Source organism: Mus caroli, chromosome 17 (genome assembly GCF_900094665.2).
Source record: "Mus caroli chromosome 17, CAROLI_EIJ_v1.1, whole genome shotgun sequence".
Taxonomy (NCBI): Eukaryota; Metazoa; Chordata; class Mammalia; order Rodentia; family Muridae; genus Mus; species Mus caroli.
Window position 1 is genome coordinate 50,008,309 of NC_034586.1, and position 20,373 is coordinate 50,028,681.

At 42.4% G+C, this 20,373-nt stretch overlaps 1 protein-coding gene and 1 non-coding gene across 2 annotated transcripts in view; one reads left to right on the forward strand and one right to left on the reverse strand.

Annotated features, from left to right (window-relative positions):
- Positions 1-1,876: 1,876 nt before the first annotated feature.
- Positions 1,877-20,373, reverse strand: part of Efhb (EF-hand domain family member B) — a 62,704-nt gene continuing 44,207 nt past the window's right edge. Inside the window, exons 10-13 of the mRNA XM_021185791.1 lie at positions 16,250-16,457; positions 4,595-4,807; positions 3,900-4,081; positions 1,877-2,079 (exon numbers count right to left, since the gene is read on the reverse strand). Coding sequence (XP_021041450.1) covers positions 1,906-2,079; positions 3,900-4,081; positions 4,595-4,807; positions 16,250-16,457 — 777 coding nt within the window. The 3' untranslated portion in view covers positions 1,877-1,905. The remainder of the gene's footprint in view (positions 2,080-3,899; positions 4,082-4,594; positions 4,808-16,249; positions 16,458-20,373) is intronic.
- On the forward strand, positions 14,902-15,036 carry LOC115029765. The gene has a single exon (XR_003835331.1). It is a non-coding gene; the product is annotated as a small nucleolar RNA SNORA70 (small nucleolar RNA).

Here is a 20,373-nt window from a genome sequence, read left to right on the forward strand (position 1 = left end):
GAACAAGGACAGCAATACACATGCTAAGAAAGACCACAAGTCTTGAATCCCACACAAAAATCTATGGGCCACTAAGATGCTCACTGCAGATGGAAAGCCCTCCCCAGGGAAGAGCACACCCATTGTTTATCCAATACCAGTTAATCACCCCTGAAAACATACATTATACAGACTGAACAGGTTATACTTAGAAATATACATATGTGCGTGTAACAATACCTAATGGGAAAGAGGTCATAAATTGGAAAGACAGTAGGGGAAAAAGGAAAGGGAGAAATAATGTAATTATTACAATCTGAAAGATAATTTGAAATAAATAGATGCACTTCTAATGCAGACCTTTGAGGTAGGATTACACATGTCCTTTATCCAGATCTTGAGGCAGGAAGACACACCTTTAACCTAGGCCACACCTTCAGTTGAAAGTCTATGTAAGAAAATGGAAGAAGGAAACCTTTGCTCTTTGCCTGCTCTTCCTTGCCTTTCTAGCAAGTCCTTTCCTTTCCTGACATTACAGCCTAATTCTTCAGGATTTCAAGCGTACACTGAAATAGATAGTATAAACACTGAAAAACAGCTGAGACATCCTGCCTTGTGGACTGAGCAACTACTAGATTCTTGGACTTTCTGTGCCTAGCCAGTCACTGTTGGATTAGTTGGACTGCAGCCTGTCAGTCATTCCAATAAATCCTCTTTCTGTATATATGGTTAGATTATATAAGTTGTTGCTCTAGAGAACTCTGGCTTATACACCAGAATCCTCCCAATTCTGGAACTTCCACAGTGAGAACTGTGAGTTGTGGTCCTGTGGCCATTGGCAATCTAGGTGTACAAAAGGTCCTGAGTTAGAACCAGCACCTTAAGAGGGAGAGAGGGAGGGAGGGAGGGAGGGAGGGAGGGAGGGAGTGGAGACCAGTACCATTGGCCTGTTTTCTTTGTATTGAGCAATGAAGCGCAATATAGACAACTTCCTCTGACACATGTGTGGCCAGGTGGTTGGACAGATGAGCAATACACATATACACAGTTATGTGACCTGATAAATTCTTAACTCCTAGTGCAGAGCTGAAGGTGGTAGATTCTGGTGTTTTACTTGATAGAATGATCTCACCACATCTCATAACAAGCTACCAATTAATCTAGTACTGGAGAGAGGGGCTCACGCCTGACCACTGTGGCCTGTGAGGGGCGGACTCCAGCACACCACTGTGTACTCTTGGCTACTACACTTCTGTGGGTTTTCTGTAGTTCATAAATTTCTCCAAAATATTTTCTTCTGTTTTTGTTTTTGAAATAGGGTTTTACTTGGTAGCCTAGGCTTAGCTAGGAAGTTACTTATGTAGCCCAGGGTGGTCTTGAATTAACAGCAATCATTCAGATTGCATCTATAGTCAGGAAGCAGAGAGAGGTGAAAAAATGGTAAGAAAATAGTAAGCTAGTGGCCATTATGCAGTTGTTGGGTCTTAAGACGACTTCCTACATCCTGCTTCTTTCAATAGCCTGCTTCTCTTAGGAGTCCTGGAGACCAAAGGCACCCTAAGGAACCATCTTTTCATATCAGAGCTGAAATACAGTAACAAAGCATTAGAGGCAAAATAGTATGAACTTGGGATCACAAAAGAACCAAATCTCAGAGGTGCTAATATGGGTGGAGTTCTCAGGCCTGCCAAACATTACTAACTTTCATCATCATTCTAAGCTCTGACCACTGCAAAGCAGAAGCCTCCTACAGCGCTCATCAAGTTCTTCGAGGCTTTCAGATTCACAAGAAGATGAAGTCATATAAACAGGCATAGGAGTTAAACCAAAGTGACGACCAAATTCCAACACAACAGTAAAACCAGGACATTTTAGATGAATATAGATTTAATCTGCTTTGCTTAAATGTGTAAGTTCCCAAAAATATCACATGGCCGTTTTACACTTGACAAGGTCTGCATGTAGTAGCTCATCTAGAACGTTCCTGATAGTTTCAACACAAACTTCTCCTCGCTGGTGTTTTTTTGAAGCAAGATTCCACACATTTTCGAATTCTTCTTCAGAAAGCTTGACTCCAATGTTAGTTAATATATCTGAAATCTAGAAACAATGAATTTAAGTCCAGACTAAGATTTATGTTTTTAATTTTATATTTTAAAAACTAAGTACATAAAATAAAATATATATTTAAAAAAGCTTTTTAACATTTAATATGACAGTCACTGGTCCTCCACAAAAGTACATGTGTTCACATATGCATATGTGCCTATACATATGAAATTAGTAGATATCAAAGTTGTAGTACTTTTCAGGCATCGTGGGAGTGCATTCCTGTAGCTCCAGCACTTGGGAGGCTAAAGCAGGAATGTTGAAGTTCAAAGCCAGCCTGGGCTACATAGTGAGTTTGAGATAAGCCTGTGCTGTAGAGTGAGACCTTTTCTCATTCTTATTTATTTTTATTATTAAATACAAAACAAAGGTGTGAAGGTGCTGGCTGCCAAGACCTTAATTTGATTCTCTAAGCCCACATAATGGAAGGAGAGAACCAACTCCCTCAAGGTGTCCTCTGACCTCCACACATACTCAGGTGTCCTCTGACCTCCACACATACTCAGGTGTCCTCTGACCTCCACACATACTCAGGTGTCCTCTGACATCCACACATACTCAGGTGTCCTCTGACCTCCACACATACTCAGGTGTCCTCTGACCTCCACACATACTCAGGTGTCCTCTGACCTCCACACATACTCAGGCATACATGAAATACATAGGCCCATGTGCACACGCACACACACATAAATAAATTATATTTTTTAAAATGTAACTCCCAAAATAAAAATTCAGTAAATGTAAGTAAAGAAAAGCAGGTGGACATGGTCATCTGTGCTTGTCATTGTCATCTGTGCTGTCATCACTTGGGAGACAGAGAGAGGCAGAAAGATGCTCTTGAGTTGAAGGCCTACCTGGCCTACATAGTGAGACCCTGTTTGAAGGGGGAAAGAATTATATAATATACTGAGGGAAGAAAAAAGAAAAAAAACTTTAAAGCACATTACAACCAAACTGAGTATCATTCATCAAGAATCCTATATTCGGGCTGGAGAGATGGCTCAGTGGTTAAGAGCACTGACTGCTCTTCCAGAGGTCCTGAGTTTAATTCCCAGTAACCACATGGTGGCTCACAACCATCTGTAATGGGATCTGATGCCCTCTTCTGGTGTGTCTGAAGACAGCTATCGTGTACTCACAAGCATAAAATAATTAAATAAATCTAAAAATTTAAATAAATAAGAATCCTATATTCTGAAAAGTCAAAACTGATAGTCATGGCCTGGGGCTGGGGCTAAGGCTGGGGCTCAGCTCAAAAAGCTCTTGCCTACCATGCACAAACCCTGGATTTGATCTCCAGCACCACAAGTGCCAGGCACATACCTGCACTCAGGAGGAGGAGGTAAGAGGGTCAGAAGTTCAAAACCAGCCTCAGCTATGCAGCCGATTCAGAGGCTGACCTGAACTACACAAGATGATAATAAAATTGATGATGATGATGATAAATATTGTGCATCAGATTAGAAGCAATATGTAATCCCTGAACTCAGTAGGAGGAATCAAGAGGATCATGACTTCAAATTCAGCCTGGGCTACCTAGCAAAGCTCAGTCTCAAAACAAAACAAGTCAATAAGACACTAGTCAAGTATGTTTCTTCATGCCTGCAATCCCAATGCTGGGAAGCCTAGACAGAAAAGCCACCAAGCTCTGTAGGTCAGTGTGGGCTGCATAGTGAGTACCAGGCCAGAGCAGGGTAAGCAGTGAATGCCATCTCGAAAAAACAAAATTAAAAGACAACAGCAACAACAGTGGTCACAAAAATAATAGTGATCATTGCCAAGTCCAAAGTTTGAGGTGATCTCTGTACCTCTTCCTTTGACCTTGTCTTGAAGAAGTCTCTCTCAAATACACCTTTCTGGGAGAAGATGGAGGGGTGCAGCAGAGAGTAAGCGTTGCCTTCATCACCGTAGTTATTCATGTCACTGACTCGACGAATCCGGGGAGCAGAGATGTCAGATCGAATGGTTGGAACACCGAATGTGGGGTAACCTAGGTCATCAATGAGGGAGACAAAAACATCCTGAACCCCAGCTGTAGAACAGCAGCAATCAGTCACACTTGGCCACAGACCCCTTGAAATGTAGCTAGCCTAAACAACAATGTGCTTGCAAGTAAAATCCAAACACTGCATAAAAAGAAGTGTGTAGCCAAACACAGCAGTATTCACCTTGGTTCCAAGGAAATGGTGGGCTGAAGGCAAGAGAAGAATACTTGAACACAGAAGTCCAAGTAGAGATTAGGAAAGCATTCAACATTCTCATCTATGACTGTCTCAGTTTTATTAATATAGAACTGCTTTTGAACTTGGGCCATCGTCAAGAGGTCAGTCAAACTTACCTGTGAGACCTCAGAGTGCTTACAATACACAGTTAAACNTAAGGCCTTGAGAAACTCTAGAGTCAGATGCAGAGAGCAATTAGGAACGCTGCAAGAACACACTAGGAACACTGCCCTTCCAGATGTGCAGATCGATTAACTGGACAAGGGATGAGGCATGCTTACACATGGAGGGGACAGCTCCAACCACAGCGTTGATCTCAGAAGACGTTGTCTTATACTGGTGAGAAACTTTGTCGCCTGGTCTCTGGATTGTCCGGACAGTCTCTTCTGAACTTCCTGGTTCTTTGGGGACAATGTCTTCAGGATTTATCAGGAGACTTGGTTCAGCTTCTCCCATGCTAGTCTCAGTAACATTTTCACAGTCTGGTTTTTTACCTTTAAGAAAAACCCGAAGGAGGAGACAAGAAAGCACGGGAAGATGTCAGTTCTTGGTGTCTGGTGTTCTGTAACAAGCTGGATTATTTGGTTGAGTAGGTAAAAGCACTGGCCACTTGCCACCAAGCCTGACAACCTAAATTAGAACCCTGGGAACCACATGGTAGAAGAAATGAACTGACTCCCTCAAATTATTCTTTGACTTTCACATGCGTGCCATGACATGTTCAACCCCATACACGCACACACACTCTAATAACAGCAATAATAGTGATAATGGTAATAATAAATGCAATGGTTTTTTTGTAGCGTCTTCCTAACGGTGGAACTGAGCACTCACGAAGCAGGTTCCCAGAGCCAATACTCCACTGTGGAACAGCAAGCTCGGGCCATTGTCAGATGTGACCCCAATATGGCCTCACATCTCTTTCTGCTGCTCCATTTACTTTCTACCACAGAAATCTTTCCAGTCTGAGAATCAAAACTAGAAAACTCTCTCTCTCTCTCTTTTTTTTTTCTTTCAATGCCACAGTAGAACCCAGAACCTCATGAAAGCTAGATACATGCTCCACCGCTCAACTGACTCCTCTGTTCTCTCTTTAACTCAAGCTTAACCTCCAGTTCGCTTGAACTACACTGATTTCCGTAAGACTGAGCTCTAGGTGGAGATGAAAGACACAGTTGGAATCAAAATTCCACACATGAGCTGGGGAGATGGCTCAGTAAAGGTACCTGCCACCAAGCCTAATGACATGCTGGAGAGAGAGACTTGACTGCTGTATGATGTCCTCTGATCTCCATGGATGTACTGTGACACACATTGTGAGCACACACACAGTAAGTGTTAAAAGAAACTATTTTTTAGATTTGTTTTTATGGGTTTTGGGGTTTGGGGAGCTTTGTAGTTTTTCGGAGGTTGTCACTTTTTTGTTTGTTTAGTTGATTTGTTTGGTTTGGGTTTGTGCCTATGTATGTGTCTGGACATCAGATGTGTGACTGGTGCTGTCAGAAAACAAAAGAGGCATCAGATCCCCCGGAAGTGAAGTTCTAGATGATTGTGAGCCACCATGTGGATGCTGGGAATCCTGGGTCCTCTTCGTGAGCAACACCACCAAACTATCTTTCCAACCGCAACATGAAAAAGATAAAAAGATAATCCCACATCTACTCGGATTGGGAAGGCAGAGTATGACCCAACCAGAGAAGAGATAAGAACATACTGTGAGCTGCCCCACCTCCACCCCACCTCTCCGCTTCTCTTAGTAACTTCCTACAAATTAGTGTGCAAAGAAAAGCCCAGGGCTGTGGGTGGCTCAGGGGAAGCATGTGGTGCAGTTAGCACCTGAGACCAAGCCCACCGCCAAAGGGTGAAACAAATGTGAGGTAGAACTGAAATAGCAGAGTGACTTTGTGAGTCAGTCACTTCAGACTTCCCTTCAACGCGCTAGCTATTCCACAGACACCACTTGAGGGCGCTGTGATGTTTTCACAGCCAGAGAAGAATACTGGGTAAAGCACGCAGGGGCTGTAAATGAGAGCTCCAAGGAACTGTACCCCACGGATCTACAATATGGGGGGCTGCCTTGCCTTGAAAGGTACAGAGCCTCTACCTAGACAGCCCGGTAAAGGAGAGACAGACAGACAGACAGACACCTTTAAAGGCAGAAAGCTGCACGGTTTGAAAAGTCGTTGTCCATAAAACTGAAAGGTGGTCTTAACTGTACTTTCCTCTGTGAAATCCAGCCGTGAGACAAAATGTGGCATACAAATATGAGGGCATGGTGGTACAGACCTATAATAACCAGCACTAGGCGGCTGGGGGCGGGGGGCGGGGACAGGGACAGAGATGGGGGGGAGGAGGGCAAATTCTAAAACAGACTGGAATAAATAACAACAAACCTTGACTCAAAAACAAAACTAGAAAACAAGAAAAAGACAAAGAAAGGAGGGAGAAGGAGGGAGGGAAACACACACACCCAAAAACTCTGAGCCTCTATGAACCAACCAGACACCACCTTAAATATGTGCCCTAAAATCTAGATAATAAAATCCTCAAGAACTCTACTGACAGCAGAGGAAGGGGAAGCAGGAGGGCCATGATGTGCAGTGGCAACCTTGGCTGCTCAACTATCTCCCACCACCCTCCCACTGCCTGCCCCCAAAGAACTCCATGGAAAGCATTGTTCCAGGTGGCAAAGGCTGTAATCCTACAGCACTGTGAGACTGAAGCAGGAGTACTATGAGTCTAGGATTAAGTCTGGACAACAAAGGCAGACCTTGTCTCAAAGAAAAGGGGGAGGAAGGAGGAAGGGAAAGAGGGGAGGGGAAGAGGAGGGAGGGAGGGAGGGAGGGGAGGGAGGGAGGGAGGGAGGGAAAAGAGGAAAGAAGGAAGGATTAAATACCAGGAATAAGTGAATAAATTGGGCATTATGGAGCATACTGAGGAGCCCTGGCAGGAGGATCCAGCATGGACCACTAAATGCATCTCTGACTCAAAAAACAAAACAAGAGACCAGATGTAAGAGTACATGTGTATAATCCAAGAACTCAGGAGATGAAACAAGGAACTGCAATGCAAATAATAATAATAATATAAAAAATAAAGGAACTGCTTGGTTTGAAAACAATCCTCTACTTTCTCTTAATTACCAAGTCTTGTAACAAGAAATGTGGCTCATATTTATATTCCTAGCACTTGAGGATCAGAGTCAAGAGGGTTGTCACATGTTTGGGGGCCAGCCTGGGCTACAAAGTGAGAATATGTCTTAAATTAAATTAATTTAAATTTAAAAAATAAAAAGGTCAGGGAGATGTGTGAGCCATCAGGTAAAGGTGCTTGTCTCCAGGCCTGACAACCACAGTTCTATCCCTAGGACCCACATGAGAAAATGAGAGGCAACTCCCCAGAGTTGTCCACTGACCCATATATACATGCGCACATAAAGACAACAAAATTATAATGAAAAACATCAAAAAGGAAAAGAAAAGAAAAAATGTTGCCCCTCTATTTCTGAGAGGGTGGAAGAGAAAGGTGTCCCGTACAGAAAGGGTCCACTCACCAAGAAAGGCAAAATGGGGGGTAGGGGGGGAGATAGTTTTAGCCTTACAGAATGACAGGCCAACCCAAGTGTACTGGCTGGTTTTGTGTAAACTTGACACAAGGTGGAGTTATCACAGAGAAAGGAGCTTCAGTTGGGGAAGTGCCTCCACAAGATCCAGCTGTAAGGCATTTTCTCAATTAGTGATCAAGGGGGAAAGGCCCCTTGTGGGTGGTGCCATCTCTGGGCTGATAGTCTTGAGTTCTATAAGAGACTGAGCAAGCCAGGGAAAGCAAGCCAGGAAGGAACATCCCTCCATGGCCTCTGCATCAGCTCCTGCTTCCTGACCTGCTTGAGTTCCAGTCCTGACTTCCTTTGGTGATGAACAGCAATGTGGAAATGTAAGCTGAATAAACCCTTTCCTCCCCAACTTGCTTCTTGGTCATGATGTTTTTGCAGGAATAGAAACCCTGACTAAGACACCAATGAATAAAAGTGGAAATAGCAGCATCATTAATTTTAGAGGAGAAACACTCTAGAAGGGAAATTTTAAAATGTAAGTAAGTTTTCTCAAAGTTAATTCCAGCAACCAGGTGCTGAAAATGGAAGCCAAGGCAACATTGTTTTTTACCAGACAAAATGTAACCTCCAAAGTCACTCTCAAGTGCCTCCTAACCTTAGCTGATAAAACTGCACATTTAGGGGGGAAAAATTGCAATCATTTACAAAAGCAAGGGAAAACAAACTTGTTCCTGAGACATTAGAAACAGAAAGCTTATGAGGGATGATATTCAGAAAATGACCTATATTGCTTTTTAAATACCTGGAAAGACCTAAATTTCAGAGTGAAGGAGGTTTAGGAAATCTGAACACATAAAGAAATTAGACAAAACTTGACTAATAGACTTGTACAAACCACAAAAGAATCTGTTCACTCCAGAGAAATTTGAAGGCTAAATTTTTGTTTTGTTTTGTTTGTTTGAAGCTAGGGTCTCAGTTAGCCCAGGCTAGCCTTAAACTCACTATGTATCTTACATCCCAAATAGTAGGGATGTAGGTATATACCACCCGGCTAGGCTTTGATTTGCTTTTGTGTTTGTTGTGACAGGTTTCCCATGTATCCCTGACTGGCCAGGAATCGCCATCCTATCAGACAGGTCTCAGACTTACAGCTATCATCCTACTTCTGCCTCCCAAGTGCTAAGGTCACAGGCGCACGGCACCACACTAGTTCTGAAAGCTGCATTAAACAATAAACATGGTTCACTGATAGTTATTTTGAACACAGGTTGGGCAGAACCATGTGGCCTTGAACCTCTTCTACCCGTCTGGTCGTTAGATGCTTAATATAAACTGATGTGATAATATTAAAAGCCTGAGAAAAGAAACAGAAAGAAACTCCCTCCCTTGGGTCCTGTGGCAGTTGATCACAAAGGCTGTGTATCGCTAGTGCTGTCCAGGCCAAACCTGGCTCTCAGTCAAATGCTGTAGATCTGAGCACTGACTGTAGTGTAGCAACAACAGAGCCTCTAAGAGACAGGGAGGCTTTGCAGAGCTCCGTCCGTGTCTTAGATCAGAGCAAGGGACATGGTTCTGACTACCAATGATAAATCTCTGAATAGATGCTGACACACTTCACCTCTACAAGCCAGCTCAGAGAAATTTAAAAAGTAGACAAAGCTAAAATAATTGAAGCAAGAAAGAGGATGCTGGAGAGATGTTCAGCAGTTGACAATACTTTTATTGTTCAGAGGATCCAGGTTCAATACCATGGAACCTACATGGAACCTTATAACCAACCATCTGTAACTCCAGTTCCAGGTGACCTCCAAGGTCACCAGGCAAGTACATGATGCACATGCATACAGGCAGGCAAAACACTTACACATAAAACAAACCTGAAAAGTATGCTTAAGCAAGAAGTAAAAAGTAGCTGGGCATGGTAGGGTTTGACTATAATCCCAACACTTGAGAGGAGGCAGGAGGATTACTGCTAGTTCAAGATCAAAGCTAGACTGCCCTGTATAGTGAAATCCTGCCTTTAAAAAATATCAAAATCAAAGGGCTGACTGGAGAGATGGCTCAGTGGTTAAGAGCACTGACTGTTCTTCCAAAGGTCCTGAGTTCAATTCCCAGCAACCACATGGTGGCTCACAACCATCTGCAATGTGATCTGATGCCCTCTTCTGGTGTGTCTGAAGACAACTAAAACAAAAACCACAAGAGATTGGAGAGATGTCTCAGGGGTTAAGAGTCTGTAGTCTTACAGAGGATCTGGTTCACTTCCCTTTCTTCCCATTACCACATCAGAAGAGTCATCTGCCTGTAACTCCAGTTCCTGAGGTCCCCACACCCTCTCAGGAACTCCATGTGTGCTTTGAACACACACCTGTATGAAGATGTACACATATACACATAATTTAAAATAAAAATGAATTTTTTTAAAAATCCCAAGAAAGAAGAAAAAAGGGACAAGGAGAGGAGGTCAGGGGGACAGGCATAGTCACATATGTGTGCAATTCCAGCACACAGGAGGTAGAAGCTGAAAAGTCAGGAGTTCTGAGCTGCCACAGCTACATAGAATGTTTGGGACAAACATGGACTATGAGAAACTTTGCCTCAAAAGACACAGACAGGGCAGAAGGAGGAGGGAAAAAAGGCAGAAGAGAGAAGATATGAAAGAAATACTTTCAAATATTTGATGAAAAAAGATTAATTAATTCTCTTCATAAGCCAAGTATGCCAGAGCATCCTATACTCCACTTCCTCCTATCCTCAGGAGGCTGACTTCTAGGCCAACAGGAACAGTAGAGAGAGACTGTTACAAAACATAAATAATCAAAAAGTGGAGGGAGAAGAGATATATACCTCTAATCCATGCACTTGGGAGCCAAAACCAGAAATATCATAGAAAGTTCATGGGCTAGTCTGTTCTAGAACTGAGTTTCAAACCATCAAGGGCTACATTTAGGAAACCTTATCTCAAAACAAACAAAACAAAACATATCTATATGGTTTTAGTGGTACAAGAAGAGAACATATAAATATGAAAATACTATGATCTAAAGATCACCAGGCCTATCTTGCCGAAAGCAGTCTATAGATTCAATGCAATCCCCATCAACATTCCAACTCAATTTTTCATAGAGTTAGAAAGAGCAATTCTCTAATTCATTTGGAATAACAAAAAACCCAGGATAGCAAAAACTATTCTCAACAATAAAAGAACTTCTAGGGGAATCACCATCCCTGACCTCAAGCTGTACTACAGAGCAATAGTGATAAAAACTGCATGGTATTGGTACAGAGACAGACAGGTTGATCAATGGAGTAGAACTGAAGACCCAGAAATGAACCCACAAGGCTATGGTCACTTGATCTTTGATAAAGAGCTAAAACCATCCAGTGAAAAAATGACAGCATTTTCAATAAATAGTGCAGGTTCAACTGGCAGTCAACAAGTAGAAGAAGGCAAATTGATCCATTCTTATCTCCCTATAGAAAGTTCAAGTCCAAGTGGATCAAGGACCTCCACATAAAACCAGATACACTGAAACTAATAGAAAAGAAAGTGGGGAAAAGCCTCAGACATGGTCACAAGGGGGAAAGTTCCTGAACAGAACACCAATGGTTTATGCTCTAAGATCAACAATTGACAAATGGAACCTCATAAAAATGCAAAGCTTCTGTACTGCAAAGGACACTGTCAATAGGACAAAATGGCAGCCAACAGATTGGGAAAAGATCTTTACCAATGCTNCATCTGATAGAGGGCTAATATCCAATACATACAAAGGACTCAAGAAGATAGATTCCAGAAAACCAAATAACCCTATTAAAAAATGGGGAACAGAGCTAAACAGAGAATTCTAAACTGGGGAAACTGAGGGAAAGGTTGAGAAGCATCTAAAGATCTGTTCAACATCCTTAGTCATCAGGGAAATGCAAATCAAAACAACCCTGAGATTCCACCTAACACCAGTCAGAATGGCTAAGATCAAAAACTCAAGTGACAGCAGATGCTGGCAAGGATGTGGAGGAAGAGGAACACTCCTCCATTGCTGGTAGGATTGCAAGCTGGTACAACCACTCTGGAAATTAATTTGGCTGTTCCTCAGAAAATTGGACATAGTACTACCTGAGGACCCAGCAATACCATTCCTGGGCATATACCCAGAAGATGCTCCAACACATAAGAAGGACACATGCTCCACTATGTTCATAGCAACCTTATTTATAATAGCTAGAAACTGGAAAGAACCCAGATGTCCTCAACAGAGGAATGGATAGAGAAAATGTGGTACATTTACACAATAGAATACTACTCAGCTATTAAAACCAATGACTTCATGAAATTCGCAGACAAATGGATGGAACTAGAAAATATCCTGAGTGAGGTAACTCAGTCACAAAAGAACACACATGGTATGTACTCACTGATAAGTGGATATTAGTCCAAACGTTCGGAATATCCAAGATTCAATTCACAGAGCATATGAAGCGCAAGAAGAAAAACCAAAGTGTAGATGCTTCAGTGCTTCTTCGAAGGGGGAGTAAAATACTCACAGGAGGAAATATAAAGACAAAGTGTAGAGCAGAGACTAAAGGAAAGCCCATCCAGAGACTGCCCCACCTGGGGATCCATCCCATATACAATCACCAAACCCAGATTCTATTGTGGATGCCAGGAAGTTCTTACTGATGGGAGCCTGATATGGCTGTCTCCTGAGAGGCTCTGCCAGAGCCTGACAAATACAGAGGTGGATGCTCACAACCAACCATTGGACTTAGCGTGGGATCCCCGATGGAGGAGTTGTAGAAGGGACTGAAGGAGCTGAGGAGGTTTGCAACCCCAAGAGGGGAGCAACAGTGTTAACAGGCCATAAACCCCCTCCTCAAGTTCCCAGGAACTGGACCACCAACTAAAATGTACATGGGGAGGGACCTATGGCTCCAGCTGTGTATGTGGCAGAGGATGGCCTTGTTGGACATGACTGGGAGGAGCAGCCCTTGGGTCTGAGGGTGTTCTGTGCCCCAGTGTAGGGGAAAGCCAAGGTTGGAAGACAAGAGTAGGTGGATGGGTTGGGGAGCACCCTCATAGAGGCAGGAGGAGGGGAGATGGGATTGGAGGTTTCTGAAGGGGAGACCTAGGAAAGGGAAAACATTTGAAATGTAAATAAAGAAAATGTCCAATTAAAAAAAATCACGAGGCCTGATAACACAGAACTGTAATCCCAGATACTCAGGCTGAATCAGGAAGATTACAAATTCAAGACCTGCCTGAGTTACTTAGTAAATCTAGGCAAGTTAGTGAGACTCTCTCAAAATGAAAAGTAAAAAGGAGAATGTGGGGATTAACTCAGTGACAGAGTGCTTGCCTACTCTGTAGAAGGCTCTAGATTCAATCCCCAGTACCACAAAAAGATCAAAGTTAAGACTATAATGTTAGCTATGTGGTGGTAGCACATACCTTTAACCCCAGCACTCAAGAGGCAGAGGCAGACAGATCTCTTGTGAGTTCGAGAACAGCCTGGTCTTCACAGCTAGTTCTAAGATAACAAGGCTACACAAAGAAACCCTGTTTTGAAAAACCAAACAAACAAAAGACTATAACATTTTATTTTTGTGGAATTTTTGGTTTTATGTGACTTGGTTTGGGGACATTTTTGAGACACGGTCTCTATATAGCTCAGAACAGCCTCAAACTCATAATCCTCCTGCCTCTGCTTCCTCAGTGTTGGGAAAATGTAACTATGTTCCACCACACTTAATTTTTTGTGCAAAAAAAATTATTTATTTTTATATTATTGTATGTATATTTCTGCATATTTCTATGTATCACATGCATGCCTGATCCCTGTGGATACCAGAAAAGGGTGTCAGCTGCCCTAGAACTAGAGTTAGAAAGTTATAAGCCTATTAGTGCTGGAAATTGAACTCAGCTCTTCTATAAAAGCATCCTGTGTTCTTAAACACTGAACCATCTCTCCTGCCCCTACATAAAAATTTAAAAATCAAATATTCTTAATTTCTTTTGTTTTTTTTTAAGATTTATGTCTTCCTGCCCCACCTGGGGATCCATCCCATAAACAACCACCAAAACCAGACACTATTGCAGATGCCAACAAGAGCTTGCTGACAGGAACCTGATATAGCTGTCTCCTGAGAGGCTCTGCCAGTGCCTGACAAATACAGAAGTGGATGCTCACAGTCATCCATTGGATGGAGCAGAGAATCCCCAATTAAGGAGCTAGAGAAAGTACCCAAGGTGCTGAAGGGGTTTGCAGCCCCATAGGAGGAACAACAATATGAACTAACCAGTACCCCCAGAGCTCCCTGGGACTAAACCACCAATCAAAGAAAACCCATACTGGGACTCATGGCTCTAGCTGTACATGTAGCAGAGGATGGCTTAGTCGGTCATCAATGGAAGGAGAAGCCCTTGGTCCTGTGAAGGTTCTATGTCCCAGTATAAGAGACTGCCAGGGCCAGGAGGCAGGAGTGGATGTGTGGGGGGTTGGGGGAGAGGATAGGGGATTTGAAATATAAAGAAAATATCTAATTTTTTTAAAAAAGGGAAAAAAATTTATGTCTTCATGACACACCAGTAGAGGGCATCAGATCCCATTACAGATGGTTGTGAGCCACCATGTGGTTGCTGGGAATTGAACTCAGTACCTCTGGAAGAGCAGTCTGTGCTATTAACCACTGATCCATCTCTCCAGCCCCATATTCTTAGTTTCTTAAATATAGAGATGTGACTAAGATGGGATTCTTCAAACCCCTTTATGAGGAGCTATTGAGTTTTGAGATTCTAGGTAATTTACTTTGAATTTATAAATTCATAGTCCCAATATCAATTGACACAAGACCAGACATTGCAAAGTAAGCCTCTGGTTGGGAAAGGAGAGGTTAGTGGGAATAAGAGAGTGAACGAAAGGGTAATAGGCATATATCATTAAATACATTATTATCATGTACGGAATGTCACAATGAAACTCATTACTGAGTATAACTAACATATCCTAATTTTAAAACTTTTTTATAAAGTTTCCTCTGCAGCCATGAGTAAGCCAATCAGGTTCCCCTCCTCGTGCCTCCAATGTAGAATGGCTGCAAACAGCAACATTCCTGGGAATGCATACAACCTGTTGTTTATGTGATCTGCCCTAAGGGACCTTCAGGTGAGTTTTCTGAAGGATAGGCATCCCTGATATCCTGCTGTCTCCAATCTAGGCTCAAGACATGGATGTGGGGTACCTTTAGGAAGTCCAAGGGCACAGTGGCCCTGGTTCAGATTACCTGGGCACCATTTCTCTCTGTACTAAATTGAAGAATAAGAACCTTGTAGCTGAAGGCCTATTCAGAGCCATGTCCACATTTTCTGGCCACCAGATCATCCCCGTGTGAAGGAAGTGAGACTTCGCCAAGTTTAATGCAGTTGAATTCGAAGTCATAGTAGCTGAGAAGGGGTCTCCCAAGGCTGAAGAGTCAAATCTATCCCCGGTTGCTGTCCCTGGACAAGTGGCTTGTCATGAGTGCTGCTTAATGTTGCACCCCAACGACCATGTACATTAACAAATCTCACACATAATTAATGGGGAGAGTTTCATTGTTGCCCTGCCCCTCAGCCATGTATTTCCATATTCCTGCATGGGATCAAACTCATTCCTTCCATTCCACACACATCCTCTACATAAGCAAACATGTATGCATTCTGTCCAGTTCCCGTTATGTTGCTGTGATAAATATCATGACCAGAAACAACGTGAAGGGGAAAGGGTTTATTTGGCTTACCTACCCCAGGTCTCAGTTCGCCATGAGGGAAGTTGGGCATGAACCGAAGCAGAAATGGATCCAGATACTATGGAGGAACATGGTTAACTGTTTTCTCTCACTCAAACAAAAGACTTATGATTTTTATTTATGTGTATGTGTGGGGAGCTGCATAAGTTTAAGCATATCACATTTATGCAGATACCTGTAGAGACCAGAAGGCAGTGAATTCCCTGGAACTAGAGTTATGTGAAGCTGTGAGCCATCTAATGTGAAACCTGGGAATTGAACCTAGCTCCTCTGCCAGAGCAGTAAACACTCTTAATCACTAAGCCATCTCTCCAGCCCCTCATATAGCTTTCTTATACAGCCCAGATCTGCCTATCAAGGGATGGTGCTGCCCACAGTGGGCTGGGTCCTCTTACATGAATCATCATTCAAGACAATCTCTCACAGAATCTCATCTGGGCAATCCCCCTAGTAAGACTCCCTCAGATGTCCCCGGGCTATGTTGAATTGACTGTTGAAGCTAACCAGGACATATAATATTAAAGTTGGTTGAAATCCTAAAAACTATGAAATATAAAAATCTACTTAAAAATTCAGCAAGTTGTCAAGAATGAAATACCTTTAACAACGACCCTCTTCTCATGCTCTTTGAGAGGTATTCTGTCTTTCCAGTTAAGGAAATTGGCAAATTCCAGGTAGTTGATCAAGCCATCCTGGTCCACGTCACAGTAGTCAAACAGATGGTCCAGGAGCATCTTGTCTAGATGCAGGTTGGCTTGGACACAAGCTTCATGAAGTTCTGCTCTGTCAATCACCCCATCTCCCTTCTGCCAACCAGGAAGCAAAGGTAAGATGAGTGTAGGCTCTGATAAAAATAAAAATAAATAGCTCTAGCAAATGCACTCAGCAAATTTCCACTTCCACTAAGAGTAATCAAGTATTATATGTGTAAAGCAAGAGTTATTCTCATTGAGTCAATTTGATAGACACACTTTATAGTTTGTGATCCTGGGATAGGCAGAATACACTCAGAACCTTTTTGTTATTGGTCCTGGAGACTGAATCCAGACCCTTGCACATACTAAACATGTGTGAGCTGTGCTCACAAACCCTCCTTTTTTTAATCCCCTTTTTCTTCTCCAGTTTTATTTTATTCATTCATTCACTCATTTTGGTATCTTATTGTTGCCTTGAGGCAATATCTTATGTAGTCCAGGCCAGCATCAAGATCAGCCATATAACTGAGAATGGCCTTGAATGATGGTCCTTGAATCTCTACCTCCTAGGTGCTGGGATGGCAAGCTTGTTCTCAAACATCTTGCTTAATCATATGCTTTAAGCCACACTGTTTGCACTGAGATGTAACCAGCATAGTCATAAAACATGCTTGGCATTTCTGTTGAGCAATGTTGTGCATGTCTCACAGCTCATTACAATTCTTCATGCCGACAGAGTTTTTAAACACCTTCTGTGTCTCACCCGGGCAATAAATGGTCCTCTACATCACTGCTTACTAATGAGGAAAATAGAGATGAGATTACAATGCAAAGTGTAAGGAGGTCTAGTTTGTTTGCTGCCGCTCCCACTAGCAAGAGAAAGAAGCTGCCAACCCCTCAAGTCTACCTCTATTGTGACAGTGTTCGGAGTCATTCTTCCAAAGAAGGAAGGACACCCTCCCCCCAGTCTCCTTTAACATAATAGTTAAAGGCAGATGTTCCTCCACTAAGTGTTATTGGAGGGAAATTGATGGGAGAGTAAAGAAAAATTTGCCTGGTTCATTTGGGAGATGGGGGAGGGGGCAGAGAATTAGTGTCTGTTAAGGAAGAAAGTCATTAACTAGGACATCTTAACCACTCAGCTACTGGTGCCTTCCTTCAAGCCAGTCTTAGATGCACTCAGAGATGATGCTGAGGACCTATAGATTTTATTTTCGTGCCTCTACTCCTGGTTGGTGCTTTGGTTAGTGAAATCTAGATACTATAGGTGAGCTCTGAACTTGAGATATAGATCAAGAGGAGAGTGCTTTCTTCACGTGTGGGAGGTCCTGACTTCTATCCCCAGCACTAAAAAAAAAATTAAATTAAAGAAAAAAATGAATATATGACTGTGTTGGCCCCTTAGGGAGATTTAGGGGCGATAATCTGTCAAGAGAAACTACTTATGAATGAATGAATGAATGAATGAATGAATGAATGAGTATTATTGGAGCTATAGATGGCCAGAGTTGGATTCATAATGCTGCTGAAAGTTAAACCCCTGCAGAAACGACCCAATGAGATAGACCCAGTGAACTGTAAATAAATTAACATGGCCCTGGAGAAGTTCCCTGTGCCTGCTATTGTTAACATATATTACCTTGACAATTGAGGTATAAATGGCCTGGATTAATGTGAACTCCTTTAAGTCTCTATGGCAAGCCCAAGTCAACCAAAAATCAAAAACCTGATACCGTGCCAGGAAAACAATGTGGAAGCTGTGGCAGAATCAGAAAGTCCAGAAAGCTGAAATAGATGCTGTCAATAATGACAACTTTTCTGCCTAATACAAGGCTTGTCTCTACTTTTTCTTTAAACTCCAAATAACCATCATGCCATTCAAAGCCCAAGGAAAGCCAACCATGGGATAGGAGGCAGTCAGGGAGCATGGCTTAGAACTTGGCTTCATGAATTACAGGGACAATAATAGCTAATAGCCAAAATCACCAGTTACAACTGTGAATCCCTCTGAGCTCTTACCTGTCCTACCCAGTGCTGTGCTATGTTATTCAATGGATGGCTCTCCAGAAGGTGTAGTATAAACAAGTCCTGATTTCATTTTTTAGGGGAACTGTTGTTTTGCCCATTTGCTGTTCTTTGGGCCGTGGTTTTCTAGACAGGGTCTCACCCAGGCTAGCCTCTAACATGAATCTTCCTGCCTCTGGTTCCCAAATGTTGAGACTTCGGTACATATGGTCACACTCCTGGGGAAGCCTGATTTGTAACAGTTGCTATTCTCTTTTCTTCAGTGGGGCTATTTTGAAGCCACCGAGGTGATATCACCAGGGTTGCAATTTTACTAGTACGCTCTCTCCAGCCAGTTGTAGCGTAATGCTGCCATTCAAATCTAATGTTAACATCTCCAGATTCTAAGTTTCCTAAACAGAAAGTTACGCATTATCCAAAAGGATGCTTAATGGACAATAGGCACTCAAGGAGTAATAGAATTAATCTTATAAGCTAAGAATATTCATTTAGGAAACCACAGTTTGTTTGATTTGTTTTAATTCTTTTTCTATGAAGCTGAATCTGGGCATTCAACAGTTTTGGATTCCACTGCACTAGATCCACTGCCTTCTCAGTAAAATGTCCCTTAAGGATGGCAAACACTACACTGTACAGATTAAAAGGTGATGGTTTAAAAGATACATCAGCATTAAACAATGTGCAGTGATGTGATTTCATCATAAGGAGCTTGCCTGGTGGCTTACATGGATAATCAGCAACTATTAAGATGACTGCATTTCTTACAACTGCATTCAATGTGAACTTTTAAAAAGCAAAGGACTATGCATCCTGGCAGAAGTCATAGTTTCCACTGATATGACGAAAGACCATGACCAAAAGGCAACTTGAAGAGGAAAGGGTTTATTTGACTTATACTTCCATATGACTGTTCAACTTTAAAGAAAGTTAGGACAGTAACTCAAGGTCAGGAACCTTCTTGAAGCTGATGCAGAGGCCACTGAGGGGTGCTGCTTACTGGCTTGTTCCCATGCCTTGCTCAGCCTGCTTTCTTATAGGACCCAGGACCACCGGCCCACCATGGTACCAGCCACAATGGGCGGGGCCCTCCCACATCAATTGCTAATTAAGGAAATGTCCTATATCTTATGGAGGCATTTTCTCAATTGAGGTTCCCATCTCTCAGATATTTCTAGCTTGTTTCAAGTTGAAATAAGACTAGCCAGGACAGCAGATTCTGTTATTCATGTTCGTGAGCTGTCTACTGACTGAAATAGAGTCAGAGTATAGCTTTTTGGCTAAGTACTTGTCTAGGAGGTATGACACCTGAGTTTCATCCCAATACTACCATAAAAACATTAAATAATTACAACAGATTCAAGTCTAGTATAATAGTACATGCCTGCAATTTCAATTTGGGAAGTAGAAACAGAAGACTCATAATTCAAGGGTAACCTGTGTTAAATGTAACCCCATTGTACTGGCTGTTTTTGTGTGTCAATTTGACACAAGCTGGAGTTATCACAGAGAAAGGAGCTTCAGTTGAGGAAATGCCTCCATGAGATCCAGCTATAAGACATTTTCTCAACTAGTAATCAAGGGTGGGAGGGCCCATTGTGGGTAATGCCATCCGTGAGCTGGTAGTCCTGAATTCTATTAGTCATCAGGGAAATGCAAATCAAAACAACCCTGAGATTCCACCTCACACCAGTCAGTATGGCTAAGATCAAAAATTCAGGTGACAGCAGATGCTGGCAAGGATGTGGAGAAAGAGAAACACTCCTCCATTGTTGGTGGGATTGCAAGCTGGTACAACCACTCTGGAAATTAGTTTGGCCATTCCTCAGAAAATTGGAGGAGCCAGCAATACCACTCCTGGGCATATATCCAGAAGATGCTCCAACAAGTAATAACAACACATGCTCCACTATGTTCATAGCAACCTTATTTATAATAGCCAGAAGCTGGAAAGAACCCAGATGTCCCTCAACAGAGGAATGGATACTGAAAACATGGTACATTT